Genomic DNA, 19734 nt, shown 5'->3' with positions numbered 1-19734 from the left:
CTACTGTAGAATGAAGTATGCCAATGATAACTCAGCCGTTTTTACAAGTGGATTCGGCTTGTGCACACTCCATTTCCATAAAAAAGCATCAGACTTTGTAGCTCAGGAGCCTTTTCTTCCGATTCCTCTGGATTTACATTTTTCACACGCGCTCGCTCGCTTGCTAACTCGCGCGCACACACACACACACACACACACACACTTAGGGGAAACAAATTGGCATTGTTTTGACATGTATTTATGCATTATTTCACAGCATATTTTACAGTTATACAAAAAAACAGACAAAAGTCATCATAGGCCCAGCCCATACAATTTCATTTAAAGGAAAATCTGTAAACCGCACACGTGTGTTTGCCTCGGTGACAGGATGCATTGTGACTGTTTAGGGTATCTAGGTGAGAGGAATATATTAAACTAGCTAAGCATTTTGTTCTGGAAAAGTGCCACGTTTTGGAGGGGTGGGTGGCATGACTAATTGGGTTACCACTGTGCTCTGAAAACCCATCAGGAAAGTAACAGGCTTATGTGTTCACTATGGCAGCTTGTTATGAGGAGAGTAAGGAGGAGAGGCCCTACATGCTTTTTGTCATGCAGTTTATTACAGAATGAACTCATCATCCCAATCGATGATTTGTCACAAGTCAGGGAGGAAGTCTCCCTGATTGCGTTTATGTAAGACCCCCTCCCTCCAAAAAATGAAATATGACTCTATACTGGGATATATCCTGTCATGAGGCAGTTCAGAATATTTTACATTTTCAGAATAAATAATCCTTCAAGTTGCAAATGAGTCCCTGTTTCTCATGTGTGTAGAGGCCTCTGATAGTTTTCAGTGATCACATTCAACGTCAATTCATCCCCCGTGATGTCAGAGGCGGTGGGAGACTGGGGGAAAATGTCCACAGGCGTCTCCAGGGTGGGAGAGGGCGGGGTGGACAGCCTGGAGCGTTTGCCCTGCCCTCCGCCCCTGAAGCCCCTCCACTCCTTGATCCACTGGCTCCTCGTGGAGGGGTCCAGCTTGTCCAGATGCCTGGCTTGCACGAGCGGGGAGGGGGCGATAGAGTTCCTCAGCACGTGAAAGATGTACCTGGGGGAGAGAGCGTGGTGGTGAGAAAGTAGGCCAGTGAAAAATATGCGGTCCTTTGATGTAAATCAGAGCATTCCCTCTAAATATCAGCACTTTCAGACGCATCAGCAACCGGGAGGAAGATCGAGCCGTGGTGCAGTCGTTCCTCAACCTCACAATTAACAATATTTAATTACAAATCAGAGCAGACTGTCTATGCATCACAACAACCTTACAATTACATAACAGTTAATGATCTGCACAACTGAAATACATATTCAGTCAACATAGATAATATGATTTTAAGGTTGATTAGGTTTAAACAGAGGTGGAAGGAGGACTACAATAGTTGTTTATGGCCTATTGGGCATGTGACCCAAAAAATTAACAGTGTTTTCTAATGGTCCTTCGTCACAGGTTATCTATGGGACAAGTGGACAAAGTACTCAGATCTTTTACTTAAATAAAACTAATAATATCACAAAGTAGAATTATTCTGTTGCAAATAAAAGTCATGCATTAAAAATGTGACTTTGAAGTAAAAGTTTAAAAGTATTAGCATTGAAATATCACTAATATACAGCAAATAAAAGTACTCATTATGCAGAATGTCCAGGGTTGGGAAGGTTAATTTAAAAATGTATTCGAATAAAGTTACTAATTACCTTGTCAGTAACGTAATCCAAGCATCACAATATCAAAGTAATGTAACTTGATTACTTTCTGTTACTTGTGGATTACCTCAGTGTCAAACACATGCTAATAAAGAAACAAATAAATATAAATAAAATCACGTTTATTCATTTATTTAATCTTAATAACGAGTGTGGTGTTTGTAAGAATATACACTTGTATAATTGGTTTCACTCAAGACTAGAGTCATCAAGTGTTGTCGAGTGTCATTCTTTACTTTAAAATTGAAATCCTGTTAGTAATCCGCTGCGTGTGACACTCATGCTCCCTTTTCTGTAACTTCACCAGAATACAGTTATCTTTTTTTGTGTTCTAATTACGTAATCCTGTTCCATTTACTCTGTTACTTCCCAAGCCTGCTTATTTCAGAATAATGTGAATTATGTTATTGGATTATAATAATTAAATGCATTAAAGTGTACCTTATTGTGACGTTGCAGCTGATAAAGTTGCAGCTCTGGGCATTTTTTTTTTTTTTATTTAAAAGAATTATAACAAATGAATCAAGAAAAAATAATAATTAGTTGCAGCTCTTGTTACATACAGTATAGTCATAAGTGATTTCATTGTTTATACAGGAGATAAAAGTCAGGAGAAAATGAGAGAAATGGGAGGAAAGGCTACAAGCGATGCAGTAGAGAAGTCATGCAGTAGAATGATATAAAGTAAATAAAAAAGCTGCTCTGTGACAATGACAAGGGCATATAAAATGACTACCCCCCCTGCAGAGTGACAGACAGGGAGAAGAACAGCGTTGATACCTGGGCAGCAGAGCCACCACAGTGGTGATGATGCAGATAAGGTAGAACATGGGGTCGGCCATCTGGCTCTGAAGGATCCAGTACGGGTTGGACGGAGGGTTACAGGTGATGCAGACGCCGCTGTAGGCGAGCGTCACAATGAAGTAGATCGCCACACTGCCCAGAATGATCACCCAGTGCACCACTGTCTGCATGACGGATACATAAAACAGCCTTTAGATACATGTATATCGATAACAACCGCGCTGATCAAAAAATGTCATTGATATACCGGTTTCTTGATGTGGATGAGTGTTTGGTGTAATAATTTCAAATGGATACTGAAGCCCTGAGAGGCAAGTGAGAACAAAATCCTGGTGATCTATATGCTCAGTCTGATCTAATTTTATTTTTTTCTGCTTTGTTTACAACTGGAGAACAGGTGAAAAGAAATGTTTTGTCAGGATCCTTTTTATAAACGTTTGTTATTGTAATACACAGGGTTAGGGTATTTCAACTTGCAGTGTTTTAACTTACACTCAATACATATAGGTATTTGGGCACAACGATGGGGTTGTGCTATATATAAATGTTTGTGTTCTTGCCACAGTGCAGAGGCATAAAAATGTCTCAATGTGCCTTGGTAGTTTCTGGTTATGACCTTTTGTACATGTCTAATCTCTATTTTTTTATACATTAAAACTTGTTTTAAAAATGTCTTAATCAATAACATCTGAAATAAACATATTGTGGTTTTTTGGTATTTGCAGAAATAAATATCTTGGCAAAAAACCCTCTTTTCACCTGTTCTTACATCATACACACAGGAGAGAAAACAATTAAGATCAGAAAAAGAAAAAAGATTACCCAAAAATGTTTTCTCACTTACCTCTTCTAGAAAACTGACTGAAACTGAGAGAGTTTTGGCTCGCAGAAAGTGCACCGTGATTATATCTAGAAATAGATATCCATCAGCCCAACACTCACCCAGGCTTTGATCTCGATTGACAGGTGCAGCAGGATGGTAAATAAAGAAATTGTGTTCAAAGGAGTTCCAAAGGTAAAAACATCAATGTCTGAATCGTGGTACGCCTGGGGGAGAAAAGGCAGACATTAATAAACCAGTAAAATAACTGGTAACTCAGAGGAAGCACCTTGACAGATGTAACTTTGCACTATGTGTCATCAAAGACGAAGAATTAAAACGTTTCTCTTACCATGTAAGGAATAAAGAAGCACACCAGACTCTGATAGAAGGCGTCGAGCATGGAAACCCAGAATGTTGAAAACTTGTACTCCTAAACAAACACATACAAGTTTAAATACACAGAAATATATTAAAGGCAAACTCTACAAACATGCAGCTGCTGTAAAAGTGTTGCCTTAATGTTTGGGAGTATCACTGACCCCTGCACCCTGTCCCATCCTGTACAGTTCAGGAACACCCAGCAGCATCTCTGCAGAAACGTCTTTGTCCATGATCCCGAACATGATGGGCGGCACAGAGGTGAAGAAGAGGTTGAAGAAGATCATCAGCCAGTAGTCGATCATGGCGGTGCCAGAGAAGCCACAGAAGAACTGATACCAGAACAGCAGGTTGACGTAGGCCTGGGAGACACGTGAAACTCTCGATGATTAGACAAGAAATCCAGGCGCCGTGTCAATTCAGACAGCAGCTACGACACTCACCACGTTCTTATAGAAGAAGTAAATGATCATGTTGGCCAGTCGAGTGTAGCACCAGTGTCCGTGAACCAGGAGCAGTTTTTTCAGGTGCTTGAAGCGAGATACGGCAAAATCGCTTGCCATGACCGCCTGCAGACGACAAAGAGTTTTAGACAGTGAGAGTAGAAGAAGAAACAACAACCATTTTTGAAGTTTTAGAGCTTAGTTCAGACCTGCATGCCCTCCTGACCCGATATCCCGATGCCGATATCAGCTGCTTGGATCATGTTGACATCATTTGCACCATCACCTGAAGACACAGCGTGAACAGAAGTTTAACAACACTTACAGATGACTTTTCTGGAATTACATGAATACCTTGATAAAAGTTCCTTACCAACAGCCAGAGTCATGACCTTGAGTTTCTCCCTGACCACCTTCACCACCCTGCTCTTCTGTAAAGGTGTGACTCTGCAGCAGAGCACAGTGCGGCAGTGCTTCGCCAGGTCCACGAAGCGCTCCTGCAGGTCTGATGACAGGGCCATGGTCAGAGTGCGTCCGTCAATCACCAGAGAGATGTCTTGGGTCGTGTCCACGTTCCGAGGGTCGTCCCTGTACCTCCTCACCTCTTCCAGTGCGCAGTCCAAGATGGACGTGCATGCAAGCTGGAGAACAACGCGATTATTTAGCTGATTACATTTTGCTAATTGTTTTTATAAAGCTTCCTAAAGTCAGTGGTGGAATATAATGATGTACATTTACATTTACCAACAGTATATAAAGTAGTTTCAATTAGCTCAATCTTGAATCTACAGCAATAAAATGCAACATATGTATAAATGCAGCCGTAATATTAATCCAAAACATCATATATAATTGGAAAACAAGAACAGAGAACATTTTACTGCAAAATAAGTATTGTTACTTTCTTACTTCAAGTACATTTTGATGATAATATAAACATACTTTAACTTAAGTGAGGTTTTGAATGCAGGACTTTTATTTGTAGGGGAGTATTAGTACTTGGGTGGTCCAAGTGGTATTACAGTTGACGCAGATGTCATAAAGACAACTGGATCGCTTTACTTCCTCAGAGCAGCAACTGTGACATTATTCATTCATTAAGTCAATAATGGAGATGTGAAAGCAGACAGAAATGGTGCCAGGCTGCCAGCCTGACTTCATTTATCTGGGAAAAGTTGCACCCAGTGGCAGACAAACTAGCACAGTGGATGAGAGGTTTATAGCGAACCAAACTAAAGACTGATGATGTCATCGTTCTATAGGTATTACATTGTGCAATCAACATTTTCTTCATAATGATGCATAAAAGCAGAAAAACAAACAAAGACTTGTTGCCAGTTTAAAGCCACACTATGACACTTTTAAAGCAAATACTGACCAACTCAAAGCAAAGTTAACATGTTGTTTGATTTAAGTAAAGGATGTGAATACTTAAATACCGTTACCGTTGTCTAAAGTACAGCTGAATAATATTTTAAGTCATTGTTTCAATCAAAAGTACCAAACATATGCTAGTTTCAGCATCTCAAATGTAAAAGGGTTGTTAGATATGTGCTGGTAAAAGAAATACTACTCTGCTGTTGAGTCATGTTCATGATGCCTGACTATAGCAATTACGAGGCTCTTGTCCCATCAGACTCGTCATTGTTGTGGGTAAATAACTCCAGCCTCTTAGCCAAAAGGAAAACTGGCATGATAACAAAAAAAAACCAAAAAAAAAAATTGGGTCACATCCTGTTATCATCTATCTAATGCGGGCTAAATTTCATTAGGTGTGGTGGGGTGATGACTGTGGGAATGCATCCCTCAGGTGGTCATCGAGTTACACTGGTAAAAATAGCTCATTACAAATACGCCTCCACTCTGGATCATGAGCGAAGGGGTATTTCCTCTGAGGGTTGAATATTAGACTGGTAATTAGATATGAAAGCAGTAGATATTGTATTGGGGCTATCTCTCTCCATTCATCATCAGCGACGAGTCCCGTCTGAGAGCAGCGCGGCAGTCCTTTGTTCCAGAAAGCTCCCCGTGTGTCCTTTCGAGCTGACTGGTAATTTTGGTCTATTTGAGGCCGGGGATGATTAGACATGGCCAGGCTGTTATGAAGGGCTCATTCCTGTGATACCAGAACTTTAATGACCTCAGAGAAACAGGGCCCACACATGACACCTTATCAGATGAAAATGTGAAGGTCTGACCTTTAGTTAAAATATAAGAGTGGTCAAAAAGGTTTGGCCAACTAAATTGTAGGGAGACAAGCTCACAGAGAGAAAGCATGAACCCTGCACTGAACCTACTGCTTGGAAAAAAACACTTATAACCTTATCTTGAATGAGCTTAAAAAAAAAACCTCAATGCTGCTCTCTGAAACAAGCTGTATGTGATATGTGAAATATAAATTGCACTTAATCTGTTTTAAAAGGGCAATGTTCAATTTGGCCCTTTGCTTGTTGGCTTCAAATCCTCAGGTCTTTACTAATTTTACTTTTTGATCCATTCTTTGAAAACTTCTTTCACCTTCTTCATTTGTAAATACTCAGTTATTCAACTTTTTGTATTGTTTTTAAAAATCTATCCCCTGGTCCCAGAGGCCCAAGTCTGAACCGCTAGCTGCATGGCTAACAGAGTGAACTTGCTAAGGCCAAATACCGCTAGCATCAGTTAGCGTTTACTCTGGTGATATGCTGCCCCCCATTTGTTTTGAGTATGAATATGACAGGTGACCAATTTTGACATATTGCACCTTTAAAAAAAAGACTTACTACTAGATCATTTTGAGAAATATTCTTAATTACTAAGAGACAGTTAAGAAAATTAATACCATTCCCATGTGTATATGGTAAATATAAAGATACCACAAACAGCCAGTTAGTGTAGCTTAGCATAAAGACACACGGATACAGCTAGCTTGGCTCTGTCTAAATAACAAAATTCACCCACAAACACAACCGTAAAGCTCATTAATTAATTGTATCATGTTTGTTCAGTCAAAATACCAATACGTAATCAGGGGTTTGAACAGATAACTTAATGTATTTTCTTGCTGCCTGACTGGTTCTGTTACCTTTGGACGATGCCAGTTTAGCTGTTTCCTCCAGTTTCCAGTCATTATGCTAACCGAATCTAACTGGCTGCTGGCTCCAGCTGCATTTTTACCATACAGACATGACAGTGACATAAATCAGCTCATCTAAAATTACTTTCTAAAATGTCACTTTAAAGGTGCAAAATGTAAGAATTGGCCATCTGTCAATTTCATTTATCAAAACAACTACAGTGCAGCATAATACATAACTGCTAACTGCTGCTAACTGTAGTTGCCCTTGGCTAGTAAGCTGTGCAGCTAGCAGTCTGGACTGGAAGCTCGGAGCACCTGGGGAGGGTTTGTGTTTACGCCACTGACCAAGGAGCTGGGCTGGAGCTAACTGGTTAGCATGCTAACTTCAGTAGACAGCTAACACAATCCTTAGATGTCATGATGTCAAAACTGTCGTCTTCAAACTGTTTGGGCAAGTTTAGTTCATATTTGAATGTTTTCAACTAAGATTCTTACATACTGCAGCTTTACTACATCAACATTTTCATTTCACGTTTGATTTAGTGAACAAATGCTAATTGAGGGGGTCTAAGAAATTAATCATAGACGCATCACTATTTATCATCTCACATAAGCAGTAAAGAAAAGCATCTCTGAGTCAAGCAGCCAACCTTCAGTGCGACAGACAGTGGCCTCCTCACCTTGTTTTTGCAGCTCATGTTAATCACCAGGTCTTCCTCTTCCAGTAGCCTGCAGGCATATCCGATGTTGACAGCTGTCTCCAGCTTGTCACCGGTCAGCACCCACACCTGGATCCCTGCCTCCCGCAGTGCCACGATGGTGTCTGGGACACCCTCCTGCAGACGGTCCTCAATGCCCGTCGCCCCTGCAGCACGACACAAATCCAAAGTCAGGCAGGATTCACACGCAGAGTTTATCATACAGTATGTTTTTCAAGTGTTTATTATGAATGATGAGTGTTGGGCTGATGTATGTTACCTAGCAGGGACAGGTTTGTCTCCAGCTGCACAGCAGTGTCCATAGTGAGCTCCTCTCTGTTCTCTATAGCAGCCAGAGCTCTCTGTCTGTTCACTGACCAACTTTCATATTCCTTTTCACTCACAACCTGCAGCACAAGCAGTCAAAAGATGAAACGGAGCTCATCTATTATAAGAAAAGGATAAAGGTAAATATTAATATATGTGATTATGCACCTTCTTTGTAAAGCAAAGTGTACGCAGCCCGTCTTTAGCATAGCAGTCGAGGTGATGCTGAGTGTCTGCTGCTATACTCTTCTGTTTCCCACGGAGATGTTCTGAAAATAATATTTGATATATTCATATTGTTTATTTTCAGTTATGAAATGATGCAGCATTGACTAATACATATAAATAATCGAATAAATGTGTATGAATGTGCTTTCCCCTGCACATACCTGCGTACGGTGTGCCAAGCAGCTCCATGATGGCGTAGTCGGCACCTTTACTGTACAGCACATACTCTTTGGTGATTGGGTGTCTCACCAAAATAGACATCCTCTTCCTGACAGAGTCAAAGGTCAAGGTGTCCAGCACTTCAAACACCAGTTCCTTCCCAGACGGGAGCCTGACCGTCACGCTGTCAGGGGTTCGGCCCAGCAAAGTGAAGCCATATGCCTTGGCTGCGTACACCAGGGCTGCCTCGTCTGGACTCTCTGCCTCGTAGCTCACATTACCTGAGGTTGTCGCAGGCTTGCCATCCTGGGATGGAGCATACAGCGAGCATGTTTTGAGCCCGCTGATGGCTCCAGGCCCCTCAGTTTTTACAGGAGGGTTAAAATGGTCCTCCTCTATGACCGAGTCCTCTGAGATGGTGCGGTTTCTTTTGGGCTTGCGCTGCCAGGAGGTGAAAAAAAGACGAAGAGAGCCAGACATTTTCGCCAGGTTGGGCAAAGTATCCGGTGGGTTACTTGTCTGATGGGAGCGTGAAAACACACTCGTCTGAAAAAATGAAAATGAAACAAAGGAAACTTGTTTGTCACATAGTAGTTTTATATTGACATTTTGCCCAAACACCCATATGGTGACAACACAAAAAAAACTCCCAAAACCTTGTCATCCATTTCCACTCTGTTTGAGCTTTTGCCTTTAATTACAAACTCAGGGGAAAACCCACAGATTTCTCCCATCTGTCAGACCTCAGACGAGCACAGTCAAGAGCAGCCAGTACTAAAATTAATAAAGGCAACCCTGACTGCCCCTGCAAATCTCCCTTTACTATGTGGCTAATTTAGTGAGGACTCAGAATCTTTACAACTGGGGCTTTACAGATGAAAGAAAATTAGCACTGACCACTGATGAAGGAACAGAAACATGAAGCTGAACAATTCAAGCAAACTTTCACAATTAAACTAAATCTTTGAGGTTAATAGGAAGAATTTGAACTTTGTTGTTGCGTGTTACTGATTAAATTATGGAGATTTCACTGCAGTAGTGCAGCCGACAGACACCAGGTCTGCACATCTATGAAAATAATAGAAGAAGAAGGGAACCAGTGGATTCATTTTCTAGACGAAAGCTTTGCATACGGGGAGTTTCGAGAGAACAAATCCTGCATTCGTCTTTCCTCTCCTGACTCTTCCCTCCATCTCTACTTCCCATCCACAGTCGCAGTAAACGGAGCACTCACCCTCCGTCTCTCAGCTGTTGCCATGGAAACCACCACCGTGTTGCAAATGGCGAGAGCCAGAAAAAACTCCAGGTAAGGATCCATCTCCCGGCTGCCGCTTCTGCCGCCGCTGCTCTCTGCCCTGCTAATCTGCTGAAGCAGCTTCCTGTCTGGAATCACCTCAGTTTCCTGTTGGAGTAAAAAGTTAATCAGTTTTTTAATTAAAAGCTCGTGTTGATAAACTGGTTCTTGCTTACACTCAGCTTTCACCGATTTGAATTCACAGGATTGGAGAAAAAAAGTTTTTAGCTTTTCACCTTTTCGTCCTGTTTTCTTTGCCTACGTACGAGGAAAGATTACAGGAAGTGCAGGAGGAAGGAAGGGAGGAAGTTTTCATTCATATAAATATTCTGCTCTCTTCGCGACACAGCGTGAGGAAGGCCAAAGATGGGCTCTGGGCTGCCTCGCTGGAATCAACACAAGATTTTTTCTGTCTCAGCCTGCATCTTTGCCCCGTGGACAAAAATAGACACAGAGCTACTGTATACCAAGACGACGGTGACTAATCTATAGTGCACGTTTATAGTTTATAAGACATCCGCGGGCTGTGCCAAGGGGTGCCCAGCATGACCATATGTCTGGTCACAGACACAGGGGCGACTTTGAGCCAAAATCAATGTGCTCATCACTGACACCTAGCAGCTCGGCCATCTGCAGCAGGGAGCTGGACCATGAGGCCTTTGGACACAAGGATTGGTGAGATTACGGGGAACAAATGTCAGTCTGAGGTCTTTCGAGTGTTTATGTAAGCATGCAACATATTTAGGAAAGCTTGTCCTTTTTCTGAATCTGGTCATAGGTTAAAAGTTCACATGTGTACGACTCTATGCAGATTAGGTGTAGGCTTAGACTTTATTATCCCAAGGGGAAATTGTTTGATGTCATGTTTGATTATGTGCTGCTGACTCATGATTATTACTGCAAGGACACTCGTACTTCTTGTTAATCAAGAGTCTAATATGTGGACCCCTCCAGGTGCCCTTCCGTGAGCTACCTGACTTCCCCTCCTTGCATGAGCAACATGTGAAATGCTGGTGACTGTTTTCCCCGTGGTGGCTCCCTGTGACCCTGTGTTTACTGCATTATAATATCAAGTCAAGCAGACAAGCCCGCCCCACTCTGAATTAAATGTCTGCCTTTTCTTCCTGACTGAGCGATCATCTTACCAGCGGACTGCTGAAGGCCACATCGCTCTGGGCATTTCCTGCGACCTTGCTCTTGCGTCGGCTGCCATGGTGATGTTGTGTCTCCTCTGGGTTGGTGTCCTCAGTATCCAGCGACCATCCAGTCTTTGGGGGTCGTGGCTGCTGGTTGAAGATGACGTCCTCTTCCGACTCTTCTGGTTCTTTGAGCACAGCGAGGCGGACAGCTGCAAATACCAAAATATGTGTGGATACTTACAGTACTGTATGTACTATTATATGTACTATATGTCAGGTTAAGTCATGTTCAGATGTGGAGCTGTTCACCACATTTGAGTCAAATGACTTTATAGACCTGGTACCAGCCTGACCCAGGTAGAAGGAAACACCCTTCAGAGAGCCAAAATAAATGAACCCTGGGTAGAATTAAATAAAAGGGAACTCAACTTCAAGGTAAACAGATCCTTAAAATAATCAGACAGTACAGCAAATGGAAATGTATATAAATTATCACATATTTAAATTAGGAAAGGCCAAATTTGCATATGTAGAAATAAATGTCTTAAAGAGGTCATATTATGCTAATTTTCAGGTTCATCCTTTTATTTGGGGGTACTCGTAGAATAGGTTTACATACTTTAATTTTCAAAAAAGACTCATACGGTTCATTGCTGCATCACCCCTTTACACACTGCGTCTTGAACGCGTCGTTTTAGCTACAGAGTGAGACATCTCGCCTCTGTTTAGTCTTTGGTGAGAGTTGCACATGCACATTACTGAAGGGGCAGGATGTAGCCAATCAGAGGCAGAGTAGGGCAGGTCATGTCATGTAATATGCCCTTTTTAATGTAAGTAAGGAACTTGGGAAGCTCATGGTGATATCTGTTAGTTAGAAACGTCCCTATTACTGCTGTAGTGTCTTACATGAAGCGTCTTGCCTTAACGTGCAGTCTGTCTGATCAAACTATTTCAATATAGAGAGGAATCTAGGCGCACATTCACATGTTCAAAGCAGATCAACATCGTTTGATATCACGTCTCATCATGACACAGTTAACGGTAAATCAAGTTTCACAGACAGCGCCAACCAGGAAATGCATTCCAGCTGAGCAGGTGACAAACAATCAAAACATATTATGTGAACTAAAACCAACGCAAAACTAAACTGTCGGACAGATGAGACGGTTATTCTTACACTCTGCTGCTACAAGAACAACAAAAAAGTACAAGCTATAGTTTGGCCAGGGGATAGCATTAGTTATTAGCTTTAGTTTGAGCTAAATCTAAGATTAGCATGCCACATGCTAACGCCACGTCTTGTCCTCAGGAGAAAAACAATGTTGAAAAATGAAAGCAACTTATTAAAAACCATTTACACTTTCATATTGAAAGATTTGCTACAGCTGCAGAGGTAGAAGTGAGGATATAGTATATAGAGTGAAAAGTCTGAATAGGGACGGTTGGGTTAATCGAGCACAAGTCTTTCATTCAGGAGACCGCTGTTCGTGTCCAGTGTGAAACCTGAAGTAACAATAACATGCTTCCAGCTAATACTAGTATATATCAGTGTTATCTTGATGAACTGAAGTTTTGCACAAGTGGATATTTGGACCTGTTGGTTTATCCAGAACTTTTCTTTTATGGAAGGACTCTTTGAATTTGAAGTTTTAAACTATCAAAGAGACATTAGTCCAAGATCAAAACTGCAACTGGAGCTGGCTTTATGTGCGTGTATATATAAATACATGGGGACCTACAATGAAAAGAAGTGAAAGAGTGCTGCATCAGCTCATTTTGTTTAAATAAGATTGCACAGCGTAAAGGATTACCGTTCTCTTTGTGTGCGTACTCGGTGCCCATGATGGAGCATCTGCGAAACACCATCTTGTTCTCAGTGAGGGTGCCAGTCTTGTCGGAGAAGATGTACTCAATCTGTCCCAGGTCCTCTGTGATGTTCAGGGCCTTACACTGCACGCGGCTGTCTGTCTCCTCGTCGTACAGATCGATGTCATTAGCGATGAAGAAGATCTGACCAATCTTCACCAACTCTATGGACACGTAGAGGGAGATGGGAATCAGGACCTGGAGGGGGAGGGGGATGGAGAGACAGGACGGAGCGAGACAGAAGAAAATGAAAGATGAGATGATAGTTTGATGATTTTAAGAGATCATAAAGACTCTAAAAACTCCCCACGGTCAGTCTCCTCCACCTGCAGCAGGATGATCATGGTGAAGAACATGTAGAAGCTAGACAGACCGGGACTGTCCAGGTGACCGTTGCTGTCGGGGACCAGGTAAGGGGGCACACCGGGTAGCTTCTGCAGCCATAAGAAGTGACCTGCATGTGTGAGGACAGGTGAATTAATCACACCGAGTGTCATGCGGGGAAGAAGCTATTTTTGGCACCACACCTTCCCCTGTCTCCTCCCTCTATGTGTTTGGGCCTGTGGCCAAAGTGAGAGTTTTTTTTTTAATATTGGAAATTAAACGTCGCCCCATAAATGTAAAAGCATTAATCATGAGCCAGTCCTAGTGATTTCATGGTTAAGTTATGTAATTCATCACTGACCTAGTGATCCGACGAGACACATGGCGAAGAGGAGAATGACGCAGAAGATGACGTCTATGTTCAGCTTCCGCTCTAGTTTGCTGCGCTTGTATCTTGGCCCGTTGATGTTGAGCATGGACTTGGTTTCATGACCTTAATGATTTGAGGAGAATGTGTTGATTCAGTTACCAACAGACGCTCCATATGGTCAACGAGGGAAGTTGATTACTAGATCGTAAAACACGCCCCTCAGTTAACACAAGGACAAAGACAGGGCTGCAGCTACTGGTAAGGACACTGAGGTTATGTCCTCTGTTTTTTTTTATTCGGGAGAGTCGCTGGTTTAATTTTCCAGCAGGTCAAACTTTTCAATTATCCTGTGAAATATCTCTGCTTGGTTCACAGATGATGTATCATTGTAATAACCTTGGTGATCCCTTCACTTTTCATATAGCACCAGATCAAAATTATAAGTTGTCCAGTGCTACGTGGTTTATGACTGAATCCTTAAAGGAGCCATATTGTAGAAAGTGACATTTAATCTTTTTTGAAGTCTCAAACTCTCAATCCATGGAGAAATGCACACAGCTCGTAAACTGTGCCTTTAAATGAGCCGTGAGGACTTCCATAAGGTTGTAATGTCGCAACTGCACAGTCACGTCTCCCAACATGGTCGCGCTCGCTAAAACACCGGCAGAGCTGATGCAGAAACACAGTGTGTGATGCCTACTCAGGCCTGTGAGAGCTGACCAATTAAAGGGCTTTTCAGGAGGGCTGGCCTTAAAGAGACAGGATCACTTTTTAAGTGAGGGTTCAGACAGAGGATGAAGAGAGGTGCTGCTTTAATGCACAGTATGAGAAAAGTGAAGAACATTAAAGCTTGTAAACGTTTTCTAGCAGACACCAAGAATAAACGTGTGAACCTGAAAATGAGCCTAATATGAGATCTTAAATAAAACTAAAGACATACAGCCTCAGCTGTAGTTTCTGTTTAATGCTAATTGGCAAATGTTAGCATGCTATGACACTTTTTAACTGAGACCATGGTAAACATTATACCTACTAAACGTTCAGCTCACCAAACTGCAAACAAAGCTGTTCACTCTCAGCATTGTTTGACTAAACTTCATAAAAATCACATTAAATTGAAAGGAATTTAGTGTTTTGCACCATAGTTACGTATATACCTGGCAGCAGCTATAAAGAAGGGAGACAAAATGTCCAGAAAGTATAACAGAATTTCTTTATAATATATTAACATTTTTATTTTAAATTGAGCTCAGTTTTTTAAAATCCCAGCTATGGCCCTGGACAACAAAATAACCAAAAACTCAAGGTCAAAGCAGTGAAGCAGCTGAGCAAATGGAGGATATACCTGCGTACACCACAAAACCAACAGCGTGGTCCGTGTTTCTCACTGTGCAGCCTCGCAGCAGCAGACTCTCGATCCCAGCGCCCACCTTCTCCTGATCAGGTTTCTCTCTGCAGCAAGAGAAAGTGAGAAACCTCCTTTGTACTGTCAGGTCTTGTTAGATATTCATTACTGCTTATATATTCCCCATTAGCAATTCTCCCGCTTTACAGCCTTCGCTGGACAGCATGGGTAGGCCAGCTGTAAGAGCTGTGGTGCCTTGAGGAAATCGATGATAGTCTATTACAGCCCCAATAATGGCTCTGGTGGCATCGGAAAGTGCAGCGAGTGGGTTGAAATTAGTTTTGCTCGGCTGCTCTGAAAGCCCAAAGAAACTGTTTGGGGAATCCATGTGATCTGTGTATTTGATACTCACGCATAACACTTGAAATGATTCAGATTGTTGTTGGGTCTCTCGCACACCACAAAGCTGTCGAAGCTTTCAGGTTTAAATTCAGGATCCTGGGAAATGGGGAGAGGTTTAATGTCACGACAGCGTGAATGGAAAGTTTTTAAATGACACTTAACCTGAACATCCAGACTGACACTCACAAAAGAGAACAGTGATCCAAAAAGACGCATAAGGTATGCAATCCAACAGGTATATGTTTTCTGTCTGTCATCACTGACTTTAACACATGATAATTACATGTTCACCACAGCAAGTTATGTCAGGAGATGCCAGTGGTTCTTTTGATGTTCAGTGTTAGTGACAAGGATGTTGAAAGAAGTAGCAGCAGCTAATCCTCACTGAGATGCAGAGGCCAGACATCACCCTCCTCTGCTTCAGGTTGGTCTCTCCGTCAAGGTTGGCCGTCTCTATGTGACACACACCGTTGGGGTCCGACGTGTGCAGGAGCAGGAGGTCTGCAGGGACGATCTCATTGCAAAACACCTTGACAAAATCTCCCACTCGCACATCCTTCCAACGCCTCTCCATAAACTGCTTCTCTTTCCTGGAAATCAGACGCATCAGACAACTGCAGTCATTACAGATTATTTTTATAAAGAGACGCACGTCCCTGGGCGGCTCTTATATTGATTTATGTCTCATTTATTAGCTGCAATATTGGTATAGTGGGCGTATTTTGTCTATGTTGATGCAATCAAATGAAATATTGACTCACTGCTTATGGATAAAAAAAAATCACAGCAGCTACTTAAGTTAGGGAATAAACAACACAGCCAAATAAAAAAATCAATGCTGTTGTTTTTGGAGAGCGGCCCAGATGTTTTTTGTGTGTTTTGGAATAAGGAAACTTTCAGAGGAGACGATCAGAGGAAGACACGCTGTACGAGCTGCTGAGGCTGTTCCCAGTGAGCCACATACTTATGATTTGAACCTGCACGTCAGGCTAACTAACCACCGGTGACGGAGAGCTGCAGGTATGCTGCCCTGCATGTAGGACCTGATCGGGTGGCTGCCACATAACACCACACCTCTGCCCAAACAAAGCCAGGAGGGGGGGATCGGGTATTTTTAGGATGTTGTGTTTAGATTGCACTCACCAGGTTGTACAAATATTCTGTCCTGATAGGAAAGCGTGCATGTGCACATTCTGTATGTCAGGCAGTGCAATTAACAGTTTCCAGTTATGGGAGGTTCATTTCTCAAAGGTGTGTTATGTGCTCTCACGTTACATTGAATACATTTCATCATCGGACTTGATCAAAAGGTTTTTAAAAATATGTCAGTGATTCTAAAATGTTTTAAAAGAAAAGTTTAACATTAGTGCTCATTTGCATCTGAAATAAATAGGAATATTAAGCCAATATTAAGCTTAGCACTAAGCTAAGACCGGAGACGGGGAAACAGCGAGCCTGGCTCTGTCACAGGGTAACAAAATCCAACTACTAGCCCCTCTAAAGCTCTTAATATTGATTAATATTGTAAGTGTAATTTGTAGAATATGAATTATGGGCATCATATCCCCAGAGTAACCGACAACTGCTGCTCTTTGCTCGCTATCCTTGGTTGTAGTTAGCGACCGTTAGCTCATGACTCGGCTAGCCGTGGAGCCAGTGGCCGTGACGTTTGTCTGGACCGGGACTATGGACTATAATTTCGGGGACAACGAGACATGGCAAACAGCTACAGGAGGGGGGTACAGCGGGAGAGAAGCAACATGGACCTTTCTGTTAGATAGAAGTAAGACTTTTTCATTTCTTGACGTTTTGTGAGTTTATTTTCATTTGTTTCGGTAAGAGCTAGCACACATCTGCCAGCTGAAACTATGGGTGGCTATGGGTATATCCCCTCTTGCAGATATGAAGTGGTATAAGACAACGGGACGTGCTAGCTGGTTAGCATGCTAACTTCTGTAGACATCTCTTCAACACAATACATAGATGACTTGGACATAACGTCTTCACATGTGTTTTTTTCACAGTCAACTGATGATGTGCTCATTTCTGAATGTTTTAAACTAAAATTGTCCTTTAATCCTGACCAAAAACAACAAAAAAACATATTTTCATGAGGTTATGTGGTGGTCTTATTCCTGCTTCTTGGATTTTTTTTGCCCTTGGACGAACTGGGCGAGCATTACCTGCTTGCTACCGGTCTTTATGCTAGGCTTAGTTTATTGACTGCTGGCTGTAGCCTCATATTTAACAGACAGGTATGAAAGTGGTATCAATCCTCTCGATTATCTTTTGACTTAATGATCCCAGGTCTTGCACATTTTTGTCTCATCATCAACGTTGAACACACTTCTGATGCTTGAACCGATAAAAGGAAAATCATGTTGCTGTTGTAATATTTTACCAGCTCATGTGTCTTTGTCATAAATAACAGAGAAAACTATTCTTCAGAGCTAAAGTGACGCTTAAGATAACCCGTTTGGTTTGACGAAAGGTGTGTTCGACGTCACATTCTTACATGTGAAAGAAATAAACAACTGACAGGAGCAGCCTCTGAGGTGTGGTGACTGGTTTTTACAACAACAACAATAAAAATAGACATGTCTGACAATACAATTACATGAGTTTGGCATTCCTTAAATCATTATTCGTTCAATCTTCATGGTTAACAGCTGTCCTGTGTCGGTACGTTCGAGTGCAGGTAGATTGAGAGGAGATAGAGAAGACACACACACTTCACACCTCTGTGAGAATAACATGCGGGTGAAGGGTGTTGTGAAACAAAGATGTGCGTCTGTAAAGGTCTCATGAATTAAAGTTAAATCCCTCTCATTTGACTGCACTCCACGTGGGCCTTTACATGCACGAGTGAAGAAGGGGAAGTGTGTGGAGGCCTACAATTTATTCTCAGGCTTCTTCTGGAAACATTTGTATACTTCAAAGAAATCCCGGCTAATCGATGTTGTTCTAATCTTTACAAGCCCAAAATGGAGCTTCAGCATCCCCACCCAGCTCGCCATGAGAGACCCACGAGAGCCCGCCCGCCATGATTCAACTGCTGTTTATCTGACTGCGCGAGGCAGAGGCGACCAGTGTCCACTAACAGGCCCAGAGGGACTGGTGTGTTCTCCGAAGTGTCTGAAATGCTGCGTCTGGAGTCTGCACTCGGGCCACCTGGACCTTACACACACAAATACAAACACACACACACACACAAGGCGGGCTTTTTTTCCAGCTGAGGCTGCAACTGCTGATAAAAGATAAACCCTTCCAGAGGTTGAATCTGTGAGGATTCATCATCGGAGATCCCTCATACCTCCTCCTCCTCCCTCAATCACAGCAGCGAAAAGGGTTGAATATGACAGTGTTTGTCCTCGTTTGTGAATTATTCATATTTCATGAGTAATTTAAAAATAGATAGCCGCTAACCTTACTGTCTTTGCTGACGCAACAGCCAGATGAGGATTTCATCAAATGTGCACAATGTGATGGTGAGAGATATTGTTGTGAGGCTCTTCAAAAAAGGAATAAGCTCCCACACGTTTTCTATTTCTAAGTCAAAAATTCTCACAGGGTGCTGAAACGCAGAGGAGGTACAACACACACTGCAGTCACACACACACACACACACACACACACACAGCACACGAGCAGGATGATAAGAATGATGAAAACAGATGTGGCTGCGCTGTTAGTGTTTCCACTTGCCACATCACGCATGAACAACACGGCAGCATGTTCAGAGCATGATTGTCTTTGAGTCATTTACCTGCTGTAGACGAGACACGGCGTGTTGTTGAGCTTCCTGTCCGACTGGTACCTCCTGAAGTCCTCCCAGGCGTCCTTCAGGGCGGTCAGTGCCAGGATGATACAGATGGGGATCAGAGCTACCTCGGGCTGGAAGGCGTTCACAGCGGGGACAAAGTTCAGAATAGCCAGGCCCACAAAGTAGATGTTGGCCAGGCGGTGAAACTGCTCAAAGAGGTTCATGGGGATGAAGAGGAGGAGGGTGTACTTGGTGGTCTTGATGCCGTTGCCGGGGAAGTAGCGGTTGGGCTGCTTCCTCTTCTCCAGGCCCTCGTAAGGCAGGTTGGACACCAACTTGCGGAGCTCTTTCTCCCGCGCCCTCTGACCTCTCAGAGCATCCCTCAGCAGAGCAAGAGGGCTCATCCACGTCATGACTGCTCTGCTGGCTTTCTCTCCTTCTTCTCACCAACTTTTCCTTCCCTCTCAACACTTACAGCTCCTATGAGTTAAAGAGACTCTCCTCGGGCCCATCCTGTCTTTGAATGACTCTCTGGGAGTGTGTGTGGGGCCTAATGTCAGGTTAAAACAA

General features: G+C 42.6%; 1 protein-coding gene across 1 annotated transcript; it reads right to left on the bottom strand.

The window, feature by feature from the left end:
- Positions 1-195: 195 nt before the first annotated feature.
- On the bottom strand, positions 196-19577 carry atp10b (ATPase phospholipid transporting 10B; the record flags this gene model as incomplete). The annotated part of the gene is made up of 21 exons (XM_084352340.1): positions 196-1090; positions 2524-2711; positions 3490-3594; positions 3720-3800; positions 3910-4110; positions 4192-4317; positions 4401-4477; positions 4565-4832; positions 7930-8114; positions 8228-8354; positions 8443-8543; positions 8664-9207; positions 9896-10063; positions 11101-11303; positions 12906-13158; positions 13287-13414; positions 13646-13777; positions 15000-15106; positions 15412-15497; positions 15787-15991; positions 19168-19577. The coding sequence occupies 21 exons, from the start codon at positions 19575-19577 to the stop codon at positions 805-807; spliced, it is 3981 nt and encodes a 1326-aa protein (XP_084208466.1). The 3' UTR covers positions 196-804.
- Positions 19578-19734: the final 157 nt, after the last annotated feature.

This window comes from Pagrus pagrus (genome assembly GCF_965226575.1).
Source record: "Pagrus pagrus genome assembly, chromosome: 5".
Taxonomy (NCBI): domain Eukaryota; kingdom Metazoa; phylum Chordata; class Actinopteri; order Spariformes; family Sparidae; genus Pagrus; species Pagrus pagrus.
The sequence above is the reverse complement of the archived record's forward strand: the minus strand, read 5'-3'. Positions and strand labels throughout refer to the sequence as shown.